At 40.1% G+C, this 22,446-nt stretch overlaps 1 protein-coding gene across 13 annotated transcripts in view; it reads left to right on the top strand.

The window, feature by feature from the left end:
* The window catches only part of LOC122973443 (adhesion G protein-coupled receptor L3-like), a 243,642-nt gene that overhangs the window by 162,615 nt on the left and 58,581 nt on the right, over positions 1 to 22,446 (top strand). For 9 of the 13 annotated variants that reach the window (XM_044340968.1, XM_044340969.1, XM_044340972.1 and 6 more), the window contains 4 exons: positions 8,951 to 9,304; positions 12,680 to 12,783; positions 16,514 to 16,699; positions 18,870 to 18,908. In XM_044340968.1, coding sequence (XP_044196903.1) covers positions 8,951 to 9,304; positions 12,680 to 12,783; positions 16,514 to 16,699; positions 18,870 to 18,908 — 683 coding nt within the window. The remainder of the gene's footprint in view (positions 1 to 8,950; positions 9,305 to 12,679; positions 12,784 to 16,513; positions 16,700 to 18,869; positions 18,909 to 22,446) is intronic. The other 4 variants (XM_044340974.1, XM_044340980.1, XM_044340977.1 and 1 more) reach the window with 1 other exon arrangement.

Here is a 22,446-nt window from a genome sequence, read left to right as displayed (position 1 = left end):
AGTGATTCTTTTGTTGGCTCATGATTTGTGCATATGATGCGGCGCAGTTGGTGACATAGATACATTGACTGTCTGGCATTCCTGTAATTTTGCCACATGTTGCCATCTGGCCGGGGCATACTGCCAGAACCGCAGGCCTGGAGGGATCCCGCAGACGTGCCGACCCAACCTTCATGCCGAAACAGCCGATGTTTTGGATGCTCAGACCCGTCTTGGCTCTATTTGGAAGTGCCTGACACATGCTAAATTGATTAAGAGTGTCTAAGCGGTAAATGCAGGCTGGCAGAGTCTGTGGAGATAATCTGAGTGTGACTCAGGGTGCTCTCAAAGGCACAAACGGTTGTTCTTTTGGTTCCATTGCTTATGCACTAGCATTCCAGTGCCTGTCATTGCTTTTGATTGATATACCTTGACATGCTATTACATAGTGACACCCTGCAGTTGTCGTATGTCATCATAGACAATCTTTTCTTGATTACAAAGCATCAGGGAGTATCTTGCTTAGCAATTCAAACTAAATGCCACTGTTACACAAAAAAAACAGTCTTTTGCATGCTGCATGAAGCCCTTTTTGATGTTGAGGCTTAGGAATGTAGGCTACATGCTTATTTGCAGGCTACGCACTTATCAAATGCCTGGTGCACCTCTTGCAGAGGGCAGTTTTCTTCGAGGGAAAGTGCAAGGTTTAGGATTATAGTTTAGAATGATTTTCCCAACCAATATGCACACATGTACAGACACACACACACAAACACGTGCACAAATGCACATTCTTCTCTCACACCCTTTAATGTTGCAACACAATGGGGCTCTGTTAGTAATGCAGCTTTAGATTTTTTCGCATGGCAACAGGGAGAGCTTTGTTGGTGCTTCAAAACCTCTTTGAATGTTTGAGCCAGATTCCCTCATGTAAGAATAATTTGTAGTATATGATATAATTGTGGTTACCACATTAGTGCATGTGTTTTTCTAGTCTTACACAACACTTTTTTTTATGTCTGATATGGAATTTGAATGAAATCTTTTGAGCAGGCAAACTCATGTCTCGTGGTTCAAAATGTAGCGTGTTCATTCTCTCTGTGTGATACCCCCATTATATATCATATTTTGTCTGGCATCCCCCCTCCTGACCGGTCATCCATCATGGGCCTTGGCGGCTCTGCCTTGATCCAGAAATCATACACAGATCACCTGTGTAGTGAGAGGGGTGGCAGGCAATTCCTCAATTAAGGCCAACACCCTATCCATCTCTCCTGACATGTGCAGAAATGGGAAAGAGAGCGTGAAAAACATACTCGGAGTAAAAATCTAAGACTTTTGTCTAATGTGAAACTCATGGATGAACGGGGATTATTGGCTGAAAAGTCAGTTAAAAAATGCTACTAAAATGTGTGTAGATGGAGTTATAGTGTGTTAGATCTCCTCTTCTCTGTTCTCTCTCTACTCCCGATGTGTGTGTGTGTGTGCCTACCAGTTTCTCTAGAGCCCAAAAATTGCCACATTAAATTTAACAGGCTTGGTGGCACACCCGCTCAAAGTGATTTATTTTGGCCAATCAGCCCACTAAATCTGATTGGAGGGCCTCTGAAGCATCTTTAACTATCAGCAGTGTCAGAGTTTCTCTGCACAGCTTTGCCCTATCCATTTGGCCCATTCTACTGTTGGTTGACAGTCTTTTGAAAAGCCTTTCTCAGTGTTTTTTGGCAAATGGTGAGACCTTGGGGGAGTGTGCCTTTACTCCTACTGAGTCTGAAATCCCCTCAGCTCATGTACTCCCGCGCCTCTTTCCTCCTTTTTGCTTCTTTCTGGTACGGTTGGCGATGTTTGGCCTTGTCAGTAGCCTAAGAGACTCAAGTTTTGGCTCTAAGGATAAAAATTGAATCCAACATCTCTCCATTTAGCTTTGAAAAGATCTAGCTAAATATGTATTTCTATGAACTAGGAGGTTTTTAGTGCACACCCTTACAGTGCTGTGTGCATCTGACTGTGTACAGTATTAATACTATATACATGTGTGGATGTATAACAGATTTGCATAACGTATTTGGTGTTTTAAGACTATTTATATGAAATAAATAAACACATAATGTCATGCAATCCTCTTTTGCAAATGCTAATACAATATGAATGCACATTAGGCAAAACAGCACTTGTGTTTTGGTGTGTGCATGCATTTCCTAGTGAATTCACCCTACAGTACTTCAGTGTATTGCACATGCAAGCAGGCTTTGCTCACGTCTGCTCTGTCATTTAACTCAAACACAGCGAGCGTCTCTCCGGGCCTGTGTCCATGTGCGCATATATATCAGCCTGGTGCATACGCTTCTCCCAGCGCTGTGTGACCTCCATAGATGCCCTCTCAAGTCTCTGGAAGAGAGCTTGGGAATGAGAAATTAATTGCCAAACAATGCATAGCTCCCATCCATTACGGTTCTCATCATGTCAGATAATATCGAAGCATTACCGGATGTCTGGCTGCATAATTTACCGCCCCCCACCCCTCTCACCTCCACCACCACCACCACCACCACCACCACCTACGTCCCAGTTGCACTCTCTAATGGATTTGTGGGCCTGCCACAAAAGGCTCCATTAAATGACAGGATCTTTATCATCATTTTATTTTCCAACCATTCTCCTCAGCACATGTGGACATGTGTCGCACTTTGGTGGGATCATATGAAATAAACATCAGGGAATTGATAAGCTTTTTCCTCTGTATTGATGCAAATATAAAATTTTACATGGGGGCTTATTAATTAATCCTTGATGGCTGAGAATTAACATAAGACACAGGTTAACATGTTAGAGCCTCAATATTTTTTTCTTCAGTTCTCTCTGCTTTTGTTTAGAAAGTTTAGGGTCACATTTGGACACATCTTTTAATGTTAATCTCATATTTGTTGCTTCACCACATTGGACTGACAATGAGATGAACCTGATGTATGACAGCCCCCTTTCCCCATTCCTGTTTCAGACTGGTTTTGTTGCAAGAATTTCGAATCATGAAACAGGAAGGACTTATTAGTGCAATCACATACTCACAATGTCCTGTCAGGCTCTTGAAAGCGGTCAAAATGATTTTCTCTGGCATTTTTCAAACTGTTTTTTAATTTAATTAAATTTTTCTTTAAACTCACCATATTGACATCTTGTGACACCAATAATTTTTAGCTGCTTGACAGATGATTCAGTCTCCTGTCTGCAGGAAAGACGTAGATAGATGTTTCTGACTTTTTTTAACAGAAAGAATGAAGATAGTTTCACTTTCTTTTAGCTACCTGTACCTAATAGGAGTTCTGACATCACACTTAACTCTGAGTGAAGTAGACTGAGTTATAAAGTGGAAGCAGCACCCTTAGATCAAACCGCCAAATGAAACAAGTACATGGTTGAAATTTATTTCTGAGAGACCCGCTAACAGCCGTGATCATGCATTTAAGCTTTAAGTGTGCTTGAGTCTAGAAATACATGTCCCAGCAGCACCCAGAAATTTTTCAGACTTTAAAAAGGCAAGTAGAAAGTTAATGGGTGACATCACACATTGACTGTCCAATATTTTCTACAGTCTGTGAAAGCGTCTACTGAAGATGTAACCATGCATAAAGGTTCAAATAGTAAAATTAGGAGGTAATTGGGTTCAGCAAGAGGCTGGAAGAGTCACTTTACCGTCTGACGCTCGTTTCATTTTTACCCCCGAAAGCCCTTTCCACCTCTTTTGATCTCGAGTCTGCAGAAGTTTCTCAGAGCCGACGAGCCCGCTCTTGGTGCGGAAATGGCAAGTCATATAAACCGGATTCATTTCATAATAGCATAGCAGGTTTTTTTCCTGGAGCGAAGTAGAGCGGGCTTATCTAATTGTGGAAGCCACGAGCCCTGGGATACAGAGAGAGAGGCTAATTAGTTAGAAATGAATGCTTTGAAATGAAGCACAAAGCTCTGTGTGTGGTGGAAACAGACTTCATGCATTTGGTGAGGGGTTTTTTTTTTTTTTTTTTTGCAATGGGAGCGGTGCGTAAATGATGAGTGGAGTTGGTGTTTCAATGAGAGGAAACTGGAGTGCCCACAGAAATGTTCTTGTGTCTTTTTATGAATGAAAAGGTCGATTTTCAGGTGTTTTCAGGTGTACAAACATTCTTAAGCCCCTTAGCTTAAGTATCATGAATATCTGATAGCTTGCTGTTAGTACTATTCATTTTTAATCAACTTTGTAATGCCTTTTGGAATGCAATGGATCTTAAATATACAGAGGGTAAATTACTTTGGGGTTTGAGGGCATTTTAGTGGATATACTTTGTCTTGTATCATTGTGCAGCATCCAAACATATCCCAGGACCAAATTCTAATTAGAAAATACTCCAAAGAGTTATTACTTTTTCATGGTCTAAAGTTTTGTGGTTATTATTTATTTATTTATTTTACCTTAGCCCATTATAAAACTCAACAACCACAAATGCTTCAGACATTCAAATATTCATGTAAGGTCACCCTGGCGTCCCTCGAAGCACAGCATAGTCTTGTTCACCTCGTTGGTGCTCTTGAGCTCAGGTTTTCTTTATTTTTTTAGACTCTCTTCATCCCTTTGGATAGAATGAAGAAGCTGGCAAAGCAAAACAAAATGTCCTTGTGTTGTCTCCTAGGCAATAGTGGATGCAGACTGTGGCTGCTGCTTGCTGCCGGCTTTCCTTTTTTTAATGCTCATCTCATGGAAAGATATACAAGTTTGCTCAAGGACACTTTCTTTTTTTTTTTTTTTCCACTCCTGCTTTCTGTCTCTTGTGTGTGTCTTTGCGGGAGTATTTAACATGCTGTTTGTAGACAGAACATTCTGAAAAATAATTTAGCGGCGGACTCAACGGGATCATCTGGAAGTATGGAATTACATTCTAGACATGGTTCCCGGTGACTTTGAATTAACCTCATGCTGTGAGGGCTATTTCCTCAAGCCATATTTCTCCGTGCCTTCATACGTCCAGGAGACATGTCTCCTGCTCATGGTCCCATTCCACTCGCTCTCAGCCTAATGGCGGTGTCTTTAAAGCAACTGATGTAATATGATCTTAAATAAATAAAAAGTGAGCCTTTCTGTTATGACTTCTGGCTACAGTGGCCCTAAAACTCATATAAATAGTTTTTGCTGGAAGCAACAAACATGTTTCCTGGAAGGGTGTGATGTGTTTACTTTAGTTTGCAATGAAATCATTTAAACTTCATCTGTGACAAGCTTAAACATAGTGTAACAGGAACACAACAACAGAAAACTCATAATGTATGTGTGGTTTGTTTGCTAACATTAACCGCCAGAAGCATCTTTACCTGGTCAGATATGACCAGGTAAAGATGCATAAAAAATCAGAGTCTACTCAATTAAGGATGATGTATTTGCTTCTTTTAAATGTAAAATAACTTCTTAAGCATTCAGCTAATTCTTCATTATAGTATGTTGTTTAAAAATTTAAAAAAAAAAAAAAAAAACATGGTTCATGCATCACGTCCCAGATTTTGTTAATAAATAACTTTCACTTACAACCAGCTGCGTTTCTTGGCAGCTAAAGATACAAACACCCTCAGCAAAAATCTGTCATAGTCAGATTCTCTCCTGTATCAGCCATCCTGACCACTACGATAATTCCCTTATCCTAACGGGCCCGTATGCACACCATTTAGCCACTGGCTTATCTAGGCCTGTGCACCGTGACCTTTACTGACCTCAATATGAGCAGTGAATTTCCATGATCAGATTTCCATGAGGTACTTTAATGGTCTCCTCTACTATATGCAGTTGAATCACCACTGGCTGATTTTAATTAAACTGAAATTGATACCACCTCCTTTTACTAAGAGTTGATGTGACATATTTGATTCATCACTTCTCCTCAGATGCAGATGCGTAAATAAGTCCTCTCATAAATAATCAAATAAATAGACTGGTGTCCTTGAGGATATTTCTCTCTCCCGTATTCATGATCATTGCAGCCGAAGGATCCGCGGGGCTGCCGTGGCACAGATTGATGATGATGTCTAATAGTGGTTACGGAATGTAAATGGTGATGTCTCGGTGGCTGCTGGAACAGTTAAATACCTATTTGAGCATTCATGCGATTTTTTAAAAATTTTTTATAAGCCCTGTTCAGTGTTTCCCACAGAATTAGATTTTAATTGTGGTGGCAGGTGACTAAAGGGTGGGGGTAAAAAATAAATAAACAAATAAATAAATATAAGATGCTCCACTGCAAATATTTTAATTGCCAAGTACTTTCTGACAAATAAACAACCGAATGAATGAATTATGTTGCAATTGTATTGTCATTTTATGTAAAACACATTGTTTTGTCCTTTTTTTCCCAACTCTTATCCCAAATTTGTCCCAAAATAAATTAAATTTTACATCCTCCCTGGGATGACGGGAGGTCTGCTGGAGTCCTGCATGCTTGCTAATAACTTATTTGAAGAGTCTGGTCTCTGAGATTGTGTTAAAAACGTAGATAGACTAACTTATCAGAGTTAACCTGAATGCATAATTTTTGGACAAATTTCTGCAGAGTAGTTCATCATACTAACCATGCGTGGTGTCCGGATCGTATTCGGCCAGCTGTCTTCTCTGCAGGGAAAAGACAGGAAAAGGCCCTTCTTCTTTGGTTATATATGGCAGGCTGCACAAATAAATGAATGTATGGAAAACCCTGCTGTTGATGGGTGGTAGTGTCAGTTTATGTTGGTTGATGAGGGTTTGTGTGTGACTGCGAGTGTGCCTATATGTTCATATGCACCTGTGAGCATCTTTTCCATGTTGTTTGTGTTTTCCCCTTTATATTTACTGTTGTATACTTTGCTGTTTACTTCTTTCTCTGTCTATGAAAGTCATTTGGAAGTTATTCAGCCTGCATTATCAGATAGCTGAGAGTAAAAAAAAGACTTTGTGTGTCTTTAGTTCACATTGCAAGTCAATGAAATTCTTGTTATAGTTCCACTTTGCTGATGGAGTGCCTCCACGGGAGTGTCCAAGATACCTGCGGATCTTAAAAACACAACAAACTCTTTAGTTAGTGAGAGCAAACAAATACTCAATCAGCTGGAACTGTTGCTGCGGCAGCAACCTATTTAATCAACCTTGGCTGTCTTTGAATGCTGTTGAAAGTGCAGTGTGTAGAATTTAGTGGCATCTAGCGGAATGGACTTGGCAGAAATTGAATATAATATGCAGTATGTTTTCATTAGTATATAATCACCTGAAATTAAGAATTGTGTTTTCATTAGCTTAGAATGAGCCCTTTATATCTACATAGGGAGCGGGTCCTCTTCCATTTAGCCCGCCATGTTGCACTGCCATGTTTCTACAGAAGTCCAGAACAGACAAACCAAACACTGGCTCTAGAGAGGACCTTTTGTGTTTTTCTTGGGTTTCGCAGCCACTGTAGGTTCTCAAACATGCTTGGAAGGGAGGGGGAGGGGTATTCAGTTGGTTGCACCACTAGATGCCACTAAGTGCTACACACTGGTCCTTTAAGCGTTGAATGCATCGACCACTGATAGTGTTCTGGTTTTGTCTCATTCTCATTGCCTCTGGGGGGTCTCTGTGATTCCAAAACGCTGGCACTAATTCATCTTGTCTTATTTCACCGCTTTCAAATTTACCACAGAGAGAAATCGTCTGATTGCAAATTGGATCTCACAGAACTGGATTTCAGCAGTGATGTCTGTTATCTAAGCTCTCTGGATGCGTGGCGTCCATCAGACCTGCCAACCTAAAATCAACCCTCATTAAATTTTATTTTGCTCTCCTTTCATACAAAGATTAGGTCTATTTGTCACTTCTGTCATTTTGATTGTATCTCTGCATTAGGCAGAAACAACGCCTTTCCCAAATTGCATTTTTGCAAAGATGTGTATTTGTGAGCAATGCTCTCATGGGAACTTATTTAGAGGGTCCACAGCAAGCTGCCTCCTCTGAAACCACCCTCAGTAATAAGATCAGAACATATGGAAATGTCAGTGTGGCATATTGATGAATCTTTGTGCAAAAATAACAATACACTTATATTATGAGTAATATACAGCAATATTACATAATATAGATATTCCATAGGACACAGTTTCACAGAAAAGTCTGGCTACATTCCCCTTTCTGGAGAAATATTATGAAGTATGGCCTCTCTGTGTGTCCCCTGACCCTTTGTGACTTAACCAAGTCCACACATTCATAAAAAGCCTGCAGCTAAATTAATTTGGGGCCCCTATTTTCCAATCAGGGACACAGGGGAAGGAGTATAAAGGGGACATAATGGCTGAGTAGATGGAATGATTAATGACAGGGATTCGAGGAGGTGTATGTCCATTTGAGTGGAGAGAGAAAGATTACTGAGTGAGCGCATGGGTGCATCCTGGTGTGTCTGTGTTGGTGTTATGATAGCCCCTGTCCCCAACAGCTCAGGTAAACAGCGTCATTAGCAAGCACCTCCTAGAGTGTAACCACAGGGAGGACTCGTATCCAGGAAATAGGTATTCCAGTTTGTCCCGGCTGACCCAGAAATAGCATGTAGCTAAAATACCCAGCTATTGACTTGCAGAGATATGCCCTCGTCAACAGCTACATTTAGACGACACAGCTGGAAGTGTGTGTATCTGTGGCGTGTGTGTGTTAGATTAGCCAGCGGGGGTCCCAAACTAGACACCGTGCATGCCCGTGCAAGTCACACCTGCCAGTTCCATTTGATCCTCTTTGAACTATCTTTTCTTAAACTGACACATGGAGAGGAGGGACGAATAGAACCCCCCTGTGTATGCGTTGTCTTTTCTTCAGCTGCACCAGAATAAATTCCCCTCGATGACACAAATGAAGTGTAACTGAAAAAGGGAAGATATTTACTCTCAATCATCTTTTTCCAACTGTGCATTTTTGCTAGGATCCATCAGCTCACTTTTTTCCCCCCCATACTTTCTCCTTCACCAGAGTCTTCCTCCTCTGTGATGGTGTACATGGACACCACAACGGGGGTGACAAGAACCACTACTCGACCCACCACTGTTACCATGACATCCACAACAGTCAGGATGACCACTACCAAGATGCCTGCCACAACAACCGCAGTCGTCCAGTGGCCAAGGACCACAACAACGGTGGCAGCACCAGTCCAGACGCTGGTGGAGGGTTTGGTGCCAGAAGACAGTGATAAGTCGCCGCCTTCCTCCAAGCTTCCCAACATCAGGGTGGAGTACTGCAATCCTCTGGTGATGATGGACATCTCCTGGCCAAAAACCAAACAAGGCATGGTGGCCAAGATGCCCTGTCCCCCTGGGACAATAGGTAATGTATCTCTTTACAACTTTGGTCTTATTTTGGTATTATTTCTTATTATTTCACATTTATCAGTGACTATCAAAATAGAATTGGGAACACAGACATTGCACAAGATGAACTTCATTTGTAGATTACAATCCCATACAAAAGCAGTTCAAACAATTGCAACAATCCTAATATAAAAGCTAAACAAAAAAAAACGTGTTGAGTTTTTTATAACAGGATATTGTAGGTGCAAGCCTCAAATCAGCAGGTAGGCTGTTCCATACAGTATGTTAGGAGCATGAATGCTGAAGGCTTTAGGGCTAGATTTGGAAGGAACTCGGTAGACTGAAAGCATGTCAGATATGTAAACTGGGCCAAGACCATTGGGAGCTTTTTTTTAGGAGTAAGATGTTAAAGTCAATAAGTCAGTGGAGATCTTTGAGAATTGGAGTGATATAACTGAATTTATTGGTTCTAGGCAAAATACAGGCAGCTGCATTTTGAACTAGTTGGAGTCGCTGAATGGCCTCAGCAGTGAAGAGAGCATTACAGTTGTGTAGTCTGCTTGAGGCAAAGGCATGAACAAGTGTTTAGTTGCTGAGAAGACGTTTGATGGGGCAACAATGTGAGCAGTCAAAGGATCATACAGGTTTTAAACAAACCCCCTGGTTAGCCAGACTTATTTAGAAACAAAAGGAAATCCATTCATCCATTTTCTGCCATTTATCCAGGTCCAGGTTGTGGTTGTAGCAGGCCCTGACCTTCTTCTGCCACCAATCTCTAGATCTACCTGAGGGATATTTAGGCATTTTCAGGCCAGATGGGATATATAAATTCTCCTGCCTGCACTTGGTTGACAGAAATAATAGATGGGCTGGGAGAAAACTACTAAAACACGACTCAAGTTGTAATAAACTAGACCTCTCACCTCACACATATGATAAAATATATCATTCAACTGTCCACTACATTTATTTATGTGTCATTAGTTGGTATATGTAGCACTAACACTCCTCTGTTTAACAATGAAAAACCCTCCTTGTGAAATATATATGTTGTTTCTTTATTCCTTCACTTGTTGAGGATGCCAATACTCTTGTTAGAGACGCAGTCTACTGTGAGGCTCTTCGTCTTGATGTTGGTCGCTGGAGTTTTTTTTTTGTGTGTGTGTATGTCTGTTTACACTCCCCCCTGCAGCACTTGTTCTCTCGCTTACTGTCCCCACTCATCACTCTTTATTCCCAACTCACCGATGCAACGCTAAACATAGCTAAGCATTGCGTCTGTATCAAAACAGCTTAACTCGTGTGCCACACACCCATGTTTATTTCCTGTCTAACAGGATGCAATTGGTGTAATTAATTGGTGGCTAAACACATTTGTGTTAGGGACTTTTAAAGGGCGGCTATGCTTTGTTTATCAGGCATCTGACCATTTGTTTCTGTGTATGTAGTTCCAGGTCTGACTTTGTATCAATACTAAGGGTCAATTGCATTAAGATAAAATCGATGTTGGCTGCTTTAGATATAAAAGCTTTACCTCAGAAAGTAAGACTATCTGAATGCTGATCTAGGAGCAGTTCATATTGTAATGAGACGTGGCGTCTGAGCATGGACATTAAATTTTTAAAGTATGCACTCTATGTTGAGGTTGGAGATCATGCTGCATTCTTCAAATTAGGAAGAATTAAAGCTTAAACTTTACCAAAAGGTAACCTAGAAACCTTAGTATTGTGGGTTTCTGCTGCCAGACAGTATTGTTGCATAAATAAAGAAAGTCAGTGGTTGTAATACATTATTACAAACTCAAAATGAGAGGTGATGCAAATCAGATATGTTAAAATTGCAAAATGTGCCTCTGTTGAGGGATTTTCTGAAACTTCCCTATCATGAACTTTTTATAGCGCAAGTCACCCTAGAATGCGGAGTGACATCATCATACTCTCAAATCTGGCTTGAAGCCTGAAAAAAATCTGTTCATTTCATCAACCAGCACACAGATACACACACACACACACACACACACACACACACACACACACATACACACACACACATACGGGCTTCATTAATGGGCAACACCAGCACCCGTCGAGACCTCACTAACAGCCGTCATATGGCAAGATAAGAGGAACACATACCCCACCTCCTCTCGGCGCACTCTTCAAAGCCACTGCTCTTCAGACGACACTGTCAAGCAGAACACGACTGTGTGAGTTTCCTCTGCCACTCTTTGAAAGTTCCTCGAGCTCCCCTTCCATCTACCTCACTTCGCTCGCTGTCATCCTGTCTCCCCCTACACCTCTCCCTCTGTCTCCCTCTCTCTTTCATGCTCCCTCTCCTGCCTCTCAATATAGCAGGAAATGCAGAGTCCCTTATCTTATAAACCCATCAAACATAAGGCTGTCCAAGGTGGACTGGGGAAGGAAATTATATGTCAATCAAAATTTATATCTGTTAATACTGGTCTTCTCAACCTCCAACACCCCCCTCCCTCTAAGTACAAGCAAAGGCAATTTAATGTCAGCTCTGAAAATATAGACGCGAGTCATTTGAGGTATAAAGAAGAACAAGTCAAAGGCACTCTTTTGTTTCTGAATACATTACATAAGTTGGAGTCATTGCAAATTAACAGATAACCTCAAAAACTGTGGGTGTATACTGTATCAGGATTTAATGTATTAATTTAATCATTGGAATGAATAAAGTTGAAGGGAGGTGTAGCAAGGTCAGAGAAGCTCAACAGATGACAGCTCGCATTGTTTAATTTACTTGATATCTGGAGGTTTATTTGTACAGAAACCCAAAAGGGAATATAGTAAAACCACATCTCTGTCAGCAGAGACAGTTTTCTCAAACTAGCTTAATTGACCTTTCATGATGAATTCTGCTATGGCAGACTTAATTGGCAGCTATTTTGGTGTATTTTCTTTCTCATGCAGGAGCCGAACTGTCACACAATTGGCAGACACTGTCTGACTTTTAATGATTAAGTACAGACATTGTCTGGGTGAGCCAGGCCGGCCTCAAGTGAAGCAACTTCATTTCGGTCACTCTAAGATAAAACCATCCAATTACATTTTGCTACATCCATTAATTGAATCACTTAAGAATTGTATTTCATCGCAGTTTTATTTGGACAGGTTGTGCAAATAAGAAAGTGCTTGACATAAAAGAATTGGGCCTGAAAGCATTGTGTGGTCTATCACTCTGTAAAAAGGAGTAAGAAAAGGGGTAAGATTGGTATTCCCGGCGTGGATTCTAAAAACACACACATACACACACTGATAAGCATGTTACAAAATATTGTAGTCGGTCTTTTTTTACTGACATTTCTTGAGCTATTACATTTCAGGGCATCGTTCTCACTAATCCACTGTTTTTCCTCCCTGTTTAGGCGTGGCCTCATACATGTGCGTTGGTCCAGAGGGCTACTGGGACCCCCAGGGACCCGACTTTAGCAACTGTACCTCGCCCTGGGTCAACCTCATCAGCCAGAAGGTACCAAGCTGCATGACACAACAAGTAGAAAACGTATTTGACGTAACATCACAGCCAGTTTGGTTTGAAAAGTGTACTTTTTCTTACCAGGAATCATCAAAGATTTCTATTCAGAATACAACTGTAGATAAAGCATTAAGCTAGCCTGAAGGATTTGGCACTGAGTTTAAATGTTATTTTGATGTGGAAATTTGTTCAAGAGAGTCTTTTTAAATACACTTGTGCCCTTTTAGCTTTTTCTAAGCAACATTTGCCACAGCTCACAATACAAATCAAGGGTGTATATATCACTTTTACTCAGAGGACTTAAGTTTTTGTGGGTTTTCTCTTTTGTTCTTTGTCTCTTCTTAATTGGTCAATTAATGCCATTGATTAGCTGCAGGCCTTACTCAATAGAAGGGATATGCTTGCCTGTATGTGTGTATGTGTGTGTGTGGCATGGGTGGTTGGATGGAGGCAGAATGAAAACCAATACCACAGCACCATACTCTAATAGACTGCTGTGGGTAACAGCTAATCCAGACCACTTTCTGTCCAACGACATGATACTGTGGTTATTTAGATTCCATACTTCTCAAGCACAAACAATTTGTATCCCCTCTTCTGCAGGCAAGCTATTATACAAAGCCTCATATATTGTAAAGCTTTCTATGTTTAAATCTGTAATAGAATCAAATCAGAAGAGGAGAGGGTTACAGCAAGTGAGGATCAGGGTTCCAGGTTATGAATTGCAGGCAATGTTGAAAATGTTCTCCCTTAAACTCATAGGACCCTGAGGCGTGCATGTTATAACACTTATGATCTACTCAACGGCACAAAACTCGGCCCATTAAACAAACGGCAGTTTGCAGATATGGATGGAGAATGGCTGTTGGGGAACAAAATAGAAGGGAGAGAAATTATCAGGTGCATTTTCCGTGGAGCGTAGTGCCATTTGAGCAGCGCAATAAAGCTCCACTACAGGCTGCTGTTTGGAGAAATTAACTACAGCAGAGTTGTTGATGAACGCGCTGTAGAGGCTGTTCCACTTTGGTTGCTGCATGAATTTGACATCTACAGTCTGACTATAATGCGAAATATTGCTTGTTAAGATCTAAAGAAGGAAGCGACAATCAATTAATGCATGTATTTTAAACAAAAGTGTCATTCATCTTTTTTTTTTAAGCAAGGCACACTTCAGGAGTGTGTCTGTCGCTGTGGAGACAGGGGGACCTTAATGAAGATCAACCTGTCAGATATCTGGAATGCCCATCTGCCACTTAGTTATTTTAAATCTAAAGCCATTGTCCTATACATGGCACTGCTCATTACCAGATGGTTCAGTAGAGAAAATGAGAAATAAGATGTAGAGAATATAAAAAAAGAGAAAGAAATGACATCGGATAAGCAGAAACACAGAAAAAAGCAAAGCTATTTACCCTGCATCTTCAACTCCCCTCATTAAAAGACGAGAGCAAGGAAGGAAAAAAAGAAAACATCTTCTGAAGACACGTTCCCTCGCATACACCGATGTGAAGACCAATTTAAGCAGCGTAATTGGCTTGACTAATAAACTCACAGGCAATGAACGCAGGTGATGCCAGAGTAAATCAGAATAGGCCTGTTTTAGTTGGTGTCACTGCAGTTTTTAGGGCTCATCCTACCGTACCTATTAATTAGAGTCTATTAGTTGATGTAAAACCTTGACGGTAACTCACCTTTGAACTGAAACATCAAACCCAAGTGGTGTCGTGCATTTAGTCTTGTTGACTGCACATTTAAGTTATTTACTGGTCATAAATGAGACAAACTATTGCATAATTTTCCTGCTGTTGATAGTTGTGAGCATAGATATGTTCCATAGGTCTCTTTATTTTAACAACTGGTAAGTAGTGACTCAGACATTAAAATCAGATTCAAATAGTTAACTTCAAGGAGCACCTCATCACATTTTCAGCCCTGTAGCTCCTTTCAGATGTTGTATTGTAATTTCAAAAACCAGGATAAAGAACTGTGTTGAGAAGAAGTTTCTTAGCAAATATTTCAGGGTTTGTGGGAAGTATCAGTAGCTAATAAACAGATGCCTCAATAGCTCACAAGGTACATATCAAAATGTTTAACATGTGGAAGAAATAGCAACACTTTCCCATCCCTATTGTAAGCAACACTGTATAATACAATTTGACTATTATATTGTATGCAGTTACCATGATAACAGTGGCAGATTTACTACTCAGAAATTCAGTCATTTTTTAAACAATGAGTCTTTGATTTCAGTCAGCGGTAGACAAAAGGAGGCCTCTTGTTTCCAGCTGGCCAGTCGCTTTTGTCAGCTGACATGACAACTGTCGCCAGCAGATTTGATCAGCGACTGTATGGTCAGCTAGCTAATTAAGCCAACGTCAGCTCCATGAGTTGGTTGGAATTGCCATCGCCAACTGACTGTCTAATGTTGTTTGTAACGGCTGACTTGTTTTAAAATGAGAACAATATAAAAAGGGGTCTTAAATGGCTACTTATCTCCTCTAACTGGTTCCAAGCAACAAGTCAGCTCCCTCAGCAGTTCAAGATTAAGGGAATAGACATGGAAGTAAAGAATTAACATTGTTTTTGTATTAGTTAATCCTATAAGTATGATATGGAAAAAATGTAAGATTTGACTGTTGTTTCATTCTAACATAGCCCTGTTTGGCTGCTTAGCTCACATACTTGTTCATGAACAGTATGTTTTCACTTTTAACATTACAAGAGGAAAAGCTTTTATGATGAGGATTAACTAGTGTGTTTGGCAAATGTAGCACTATCTCAGGTAATGTGGCAGGGGTTTCTTGGAGTGTAACCTTCCCCATATCCAACAAAGAGCCTCACAGCTAATGGCTAACATTACCCTGAACTGTCCAACAGACATGCTAACAGTTGGCCCTTATGTTTGAGCAGATAAACACAATCTTTAATCTATACCTTACAATTTTGCTCATGTGTATTTGGTTTCGGAGAGGTTAAAAAATATCCTCCATCCTCCAGAATCCCCAGATGTCAAGTGACAGTCTCACTACAGCCCTTTGCACACCGCTTCAACACGGAGAGAAAACAAAATGTCTGCAAAACTAAATAAAGCAAACCTTGTTTGGCGCCTTTAAACAACAGAAGAAAAATACTCTGACTTTTTCACAGTCTTCAACAAAGCCCGAGGCAGAAAAATCTCATAAGAGTTGAAACATAAGAAAAAATGAATATCCAATAGGATCTGTCCTCTGTATACGACATACCCCCTTCCCCCAAGCTGCAGCGTTCCCCATTAGTTTCATAAAGGTGTAAGGCTATCAGGGGAAATTCCCTCAATAGTTGATTTCATAATTGCTTCCAGATACAGTATTGGCCCCAGTGTACACTCAGCTGAGTACCTTCTCGCCACATTAATTGTGTGCAATATAGCAGCAATTCTGGAAAATGTAAAGGCTAAACGGCATTTTTTTTAAGGGGCTGCACATTTGTGTACTGCAATTTATCATGTTTTTCCATGTTTTCCAATGTGGTGGTTGTGAATAATAAGTGCATGCTATAGTGAGACAACAAGGATATGAAGCTTGTTTAGATTTGTGTTCGGCTGTAGAGGGATATATCTTGTTTGAGACATTTAAATATCTAAACTAGCTAGTTTAGATATTTAAATGTCTCAACCATAATCAATCACAATTACAATCAGCTTTTTGCAAGTGAATTTGCTCATATTTTGTCCTTTTTTTTTCAGCTAAAAGCTGGTGAGACAGCTGCAGTCATTGCCAGGGAGTTGGCAGAGCAAACCAAGAGTAATCTTCAGGCAGGGGACATCACCTACACAGTGAAGGCCATGGTTCAATTGGTGGATCTCCTTGACGTGCAGCTGAGGAACCTCACACCGGGTGGCAAAGACAGCGCAGCAAGGAGCCTCAACAAGGTAGTGAGAGAAACAGTTTTATAAGAAATATCAAAACTACCCTTTATTCACTTCCCCCCTTGCTTTAAAAGAATGCTCTGACTAGCCACTGTAATAGGCTGGATAAACATGACCTGCAAGACCTATTCCCTTGCTTATTATCCACACTGGTGAGATCAACATTTATGAAGGAATGAATTTTAGGTGAACGATCCCACTCAAAAGTGCTACTTTTGTGAGTTTACATTTTCGCTCCGTCTCCGAAACCTCTCTGAATTTCCAAAATGGAAGCCTACCTACCAAAAGGCTTCAATCCAGTCAAACCTGAACGGTAGGTATTCTTTTAATGATGTGCTATATGGCCCAGTGCTGTCAGAGAAAATGATATCCACCATTTCCCTGTGGTCTGGTTCATACTAAAAACAGACCTTGAATTTCAATGTGTTGCTCAGGCACATCTCTTACTCATGGTATCATGTATTATGCTATCAATTTCACTTTGATGTAGCTTAAAAGATGTTATCCATATGCCATGCTCGTCAAAAGCACTACATTTGTACCACTTGATTTTTACTAATGGGACAGGGTAAAATTTCAGTGGGCTGGATCTAAGCTGTGCAGTAAGAGTGCAGGAGATTTTCATTTTTGCTGAACCTGAAGCTAATGCATTTATTCCCCAATTCACAGCAGAGCACAGTAAGGGGCACTCAGGCAAAGCAAGCTAAAATAATACTTTCTGTCTCTTGAGCAGCCAATAGAAAAGCAAACATCAGTGAAATTCTAAATGTCAGTCGTTAATTTGTTGGAGCGGCTTCACTTGTAGAGGAACATGAACACCTGTTCTCAGATAGCTTTATCAAGACGTTTTTTTTTTTTTATTTCATTGCCACAACAGACACAGATGTCCCCATTGAGATTTTAGTGCCAGTTTTTTCCAATGGAGAGGGAAGCAGTAAAGATGGCCAAAACACCCCAGAAGGGATCGTGATGAGCAAATTCACATCGAGGAGCAACTAGAGTTTATAATACCTCCTGAAAAAAAAGGAGTTTCTCATAAAACACAACATCAAGTCACAGACAACCGCTGTGGTTGAGATTACCGCTGTTGTCTTCAGTTTCTTTTGTAATGATGGCACAAAGAAAAGGACAGCTGGGTTGAGGGGAATAAAAAAAGCTTCTAAAACCAGTATAATTTATTCAAGGGGTCAGGGGCTTACCTATGATTTATAAATGTCTGTCCTCTTATATACAATACATTCATGCATCACGGTACATGTAGAACCTATGGAAAAAAATGGTGTCTCAGCATTGTCTTGTGTTCAAAATCCTTCCCCAAGGAGCCCACAGAACTTTCCTCTGTGCTCTGGCAGTGGCTGATGTTTACCTCCCGAGTTCAATCATTTTGACACAATCTGCAAAGAGCTAAGCGAATTAAAGATTTTTTTTTTGATAGCGAAGCACAATGCGCTCTGCCAGCAGACAATGAAAGGATTGAGTTGGCAAACGGTGAGATCAGTCTCGTTTTCATGATCAAAGGGTAGCTGGCTACGGACTACGGACGGGACCGTTTCCAGAAGAGTGGGCTGTGTTGTAGAGCAAGAGGCTCCTTTATGGGGGAAATGGTACTCTTTGGAGCTAATCTGCATGGGATTTAGCATGGTACCAGAACCTAGATGTTAAGCCACACAGTAGCTCTGTTGGCTACCCTGCTTGTATCAGAACTCAATTAAAATTATTCATTGTCCATGCAGTTCCTACAGCAGTTCTTTGAGCCTTAGCTTCCTGTAATTACTCAGGTATGCTAGATTGTTTTTAGCATCAACTCTCCTTCTGTGGTGGAAGAGGTTCAAAAGATAAACAGTTCTTCTGAGTTCACACATAAAAATAAAAATAGTAACCTTGAAATCACATTTAAGAGTAACAATATGTCAGTGACGTATTCCCACTTGTCTTGTATGTCTCATTTAAGTGCTAATTAACACAAGAGTCTGCTGTTTTTTTCTAGATAAGGTATAATTAATGTACAGTATACACTGCTTTTCACGTTGTAAAATGTCAACTTAACTTGCAACAGAAGGTGATTTTTTTTTGCCCTCTGCCCTGAAACATGTACTTGAATCACAATTGTTTTTCAAGTGGAAATGTTTGAGTTGTTAACCATTCTCTAACTTGCATTTTCTTTGGGTTGCAGCTGCAGAAAAGAGAGCGTTCTTGCCGGTTTTATGTTCAGGTATTTCGACCAAATTTTCCTCATACCTACTTTCCATTCCCTCATTGTGGCAACTTTGCTGTCATTTTCACCAGCCAATTGAGGTTTGACCTTTTGAAATGAAAAAAAGCAAAGAAACGAAAGATTAAAAAAATAACGGTTTCAAAGTCTGTATACTTTACTAATGCTGATGTTAAATCAAAGGGTCAAATTTCATTAGTGTCATGTCATTTATGTTATGTGCAAGTAAATACCGTCAGTGCCTCCAACTTACCAATTTATGAGTCATGTGTCATATTCTTTCCCTGCATGCATATGTCATGTTATTTGCAACATCTCTAATATGTTTGGCCTGAGCATGAGTCTGAGAATTTCTGTGTTTCAAATGCCAAATATCCATTGTTGATTTCTCAAGTGTCTAAATCGTTTCAGAAACAGCCCCAAAGCTATCACATCAGCACTGCTTTCCAATGAAATATTCCACATAAGTGATAGCATCAGTCAAAAGCTCTCAGGCATGTAACACATTCCTACATTTCTCAGCAAGTGCTTAAGAGCAGAAGAAGTGACCTCATTATACGAGCAAGTCAACTTCTAACTACTAAGTCAGCCAAAGTCCTGGCATGTTATGATTCTCCCTGATGCATAATACATATGTGTCCCAATTTAGGAGGGACTCTGTCGCTTCACTCAGCTACTTCTCAGGCTACTGACTGATTTTGTTATCCCTCAGGTGACATTTTAGCTGTCATCTGGATCACTTCTACCTTGACAAGAGAAGTATGGGTTAAGTTTACATCCCTGTTTTCATACAGATGGCTTCAATAAAGCTGCACATTAGAGCCAGATGTTGTTTTAGGTGTATGCTCTGCAGCAGTCATGAAAAGCAATATATATTTTGCCTCAATTCCCCTGACATACAATGACATACAAATGGGATATATATGTTTGAGCGTGCTCATATGTGCAAATGGGCGTATTAGTGTGACATGCTTAACTTATTGTCACCATGAAAGGACCAAAACTAACAACTGGCAATTGCCTATGTAGCCAAAGCCTGATATAGCTTATTCTTCTGTGCCATAGACCTCCGTTGTTGTCCAAAATGTATTAAAAACACATCAGTGAGCCACTTTGTTGCCCTGAGGGACATGTTCCTTTATTATGATGAAAATGGGCACTGTTGTTTATTTCGAGTCAATCCCAAACATACCATTCTCCTACTATAAATACTCACCAGTGCAAATATGTATTCTGTGGCTGAAAATAGTCCCCAACAAAAGTAGTATTTACTCCTGTTTGAGTATCATTTGCCTAAAACTACAGTTTGCAAAATTAAAAGTATATACTGTGTATGTGACCTGTTTTTAAAGATGTAAGTCTTCTGTAGGAACAAAGTGCTTATAACATGTACTAACACTTTTCAGTGATATTAGACAGACGCCGTCATTTTCCTTTCAACTGCTGACATGGTGCTATAGTTTATTCCAAAAATATCAAAATTCATTTTAAGGAATACTTTGACATTTTGTATTCACTTACTTGCTTGTTTGAGGTAGATGCAAAGATTGATACCACTCTCATGTCTGTACGATTAATATGAATGAACTAGCAACTGTTTAGCTTAGCTTAGTTTAGCATAAAGACTAGAGACAGTAACCAAATCCACCTACCAGCACCATTGAAGCTCATAATTAACATGTTTTATCTGTTTTGTTAAATTTTTATAAAAAGTGAAATGTAAAGATGATAAGTTGTGATGTTGTCAGGCAACTAACAGATGTCTCAGGAAGTTACTAACATTTTAATTAGTTATACTAATGCAGTCCCCATCCAAAACATGCCTGTTTGGAATGGGCCAATTGCTTGGCCTCCGGTATTGCTGCTTCAAGAAAAATGAATACTGTTGATGTGAGGTGTGAATGAGTACATACACCAACAACAGGAAAGAAACTAATATTCTATTATACACTATGTTAAAAAACTGCATTTAAAAATGAGATACATAACAGAAAAAATGTGCATCTAAAATGAAGTGGATCGATCATATTGGGCTCTTAGATTGTTTATTTTCTGTGGCTTCAGTTTGGATCATTTGAGTGGGTATATTTGCTCAAAAGATTTGGGCTTATATGAGACATACAGGTTTTGAAATGCCTGTGGGAAGTAGCCTATGAGTCTTTCCATTCTTGATTAAAAGCTTTGTTTTCGCTGTCTACTTTTCTCTTTTTAGAGCACAAGTGAAAAAAAAAAACTTTTCTCAAGCTCAGCTGATACTAAAAGTGAAAACACTGCAGGCCACTGATTGGTCAGTCATTTATCTCATTCCTGGACTCTCGTGCATGGGACTCAGCTGCCGTGATTGAAACACACAGCATTCACACATGAGGAAAAAACAACACCAATTTGTCCCGTTGTTCTTTGTATTTATTGCTGCAAGAATTGGATGTATGAGGAGAAATGAGAAACAGGAAAAGGAAAATGAAACAGAAACCAAGAGCGTCTGTTTCCACATTAAATCACTTGTTGAATGTTTGATGGTTATTTATTCGTGCTTTAGAATGTAACCACCATGAAATAATCAGAAAATAACGTTTTATTTCACATCATTCTCGTCATTCACAGTCTTTCTCTCTCTCAGAGAAAACTTTCCACCACTGTCTCTCCTCACCAGCCTATCTCTCTCTCTCTGTCGCTCGCTCACAGAGCCCAGAAGCCCCGCCCTACTGCTGCAGAGCGGAGCCGCTCACTGATCTCTAGTTTATTCAAAGTTTATTAATATTGCATGTCCAAATTGGACCAAATTTGACACTGCATGTCCTTGGGTCCCCAGCAACACACCTGCCAAGTGTTAAGTAGATCGGATGAACTTTTATTCGAGATATGCAAAGGACATACATACATACATACATACATTCATACATACAGATTGAGAGACAGACAGAGTCCTTGCTTTATAGTCAGATAACTCGTTGAATGGTGAGCTAACCAGCTGCTAGCTGTAGCTTCATATTCACCAAACAGGCATGTGAGTGGTATCATTCCTCTCATATAACTATTGACAACAAAGCAAATTAGAGTATTTCTCAAGATATAACCATCCCTTTAAAAAATGTTTTAAAAAAGCTGAAAACAAAAGTGCATGTCACACAAAGCTGTACTCTCTTAGATCTTTTGTGCTGGCATCTGAGTTCATGTTTTTCATGAATACTATGAGGATATATTGTACTCTATCATATGTGACTGCAGAAAACTTCTCAGCTGTGCATCTCCTCCTCTGTTATGTCCCCTCGCTGGGTTGACAAATTCAAACAACACTGAAGTACTTTCACTTGACGAACCGGAATAATGGAGCAACATCTGTGGCCTTAGGTAAACACAGGCATTGACTGCACGCGCTGCCAGGCTTTGAGGGACTTTCATTGATTAGGGAAATTAGGCAATGTTTTCTCCAACGGGGCCCTGGTGGCTGACATAAGTGGGATTAACAGAGGAATACAAAGCAAATGAGAGGCGCACCTGCCTTTGCGCTAAGACCACACATGATGCTGAAAACAGA

This window comes from Thunnus albacares, chromosome 22 (genome assembly GCF_914725855.1).
Source record: "Thunnus albacares chromosome 22, fThuAlb1.1, whole genome shotgun sequence".
NCBI classification, from domain to species: Eukaryota; Metazoa; Chordata; class Actinopteri; order Scombriformes; family Scombridae; genus Thunnus; species Thunnus albacares.
The sequence above is the reverse complement of the archived record's forward strand: the minus strand, read 5'-3'. Positions and strand labels throughout refer to the sequence as shown.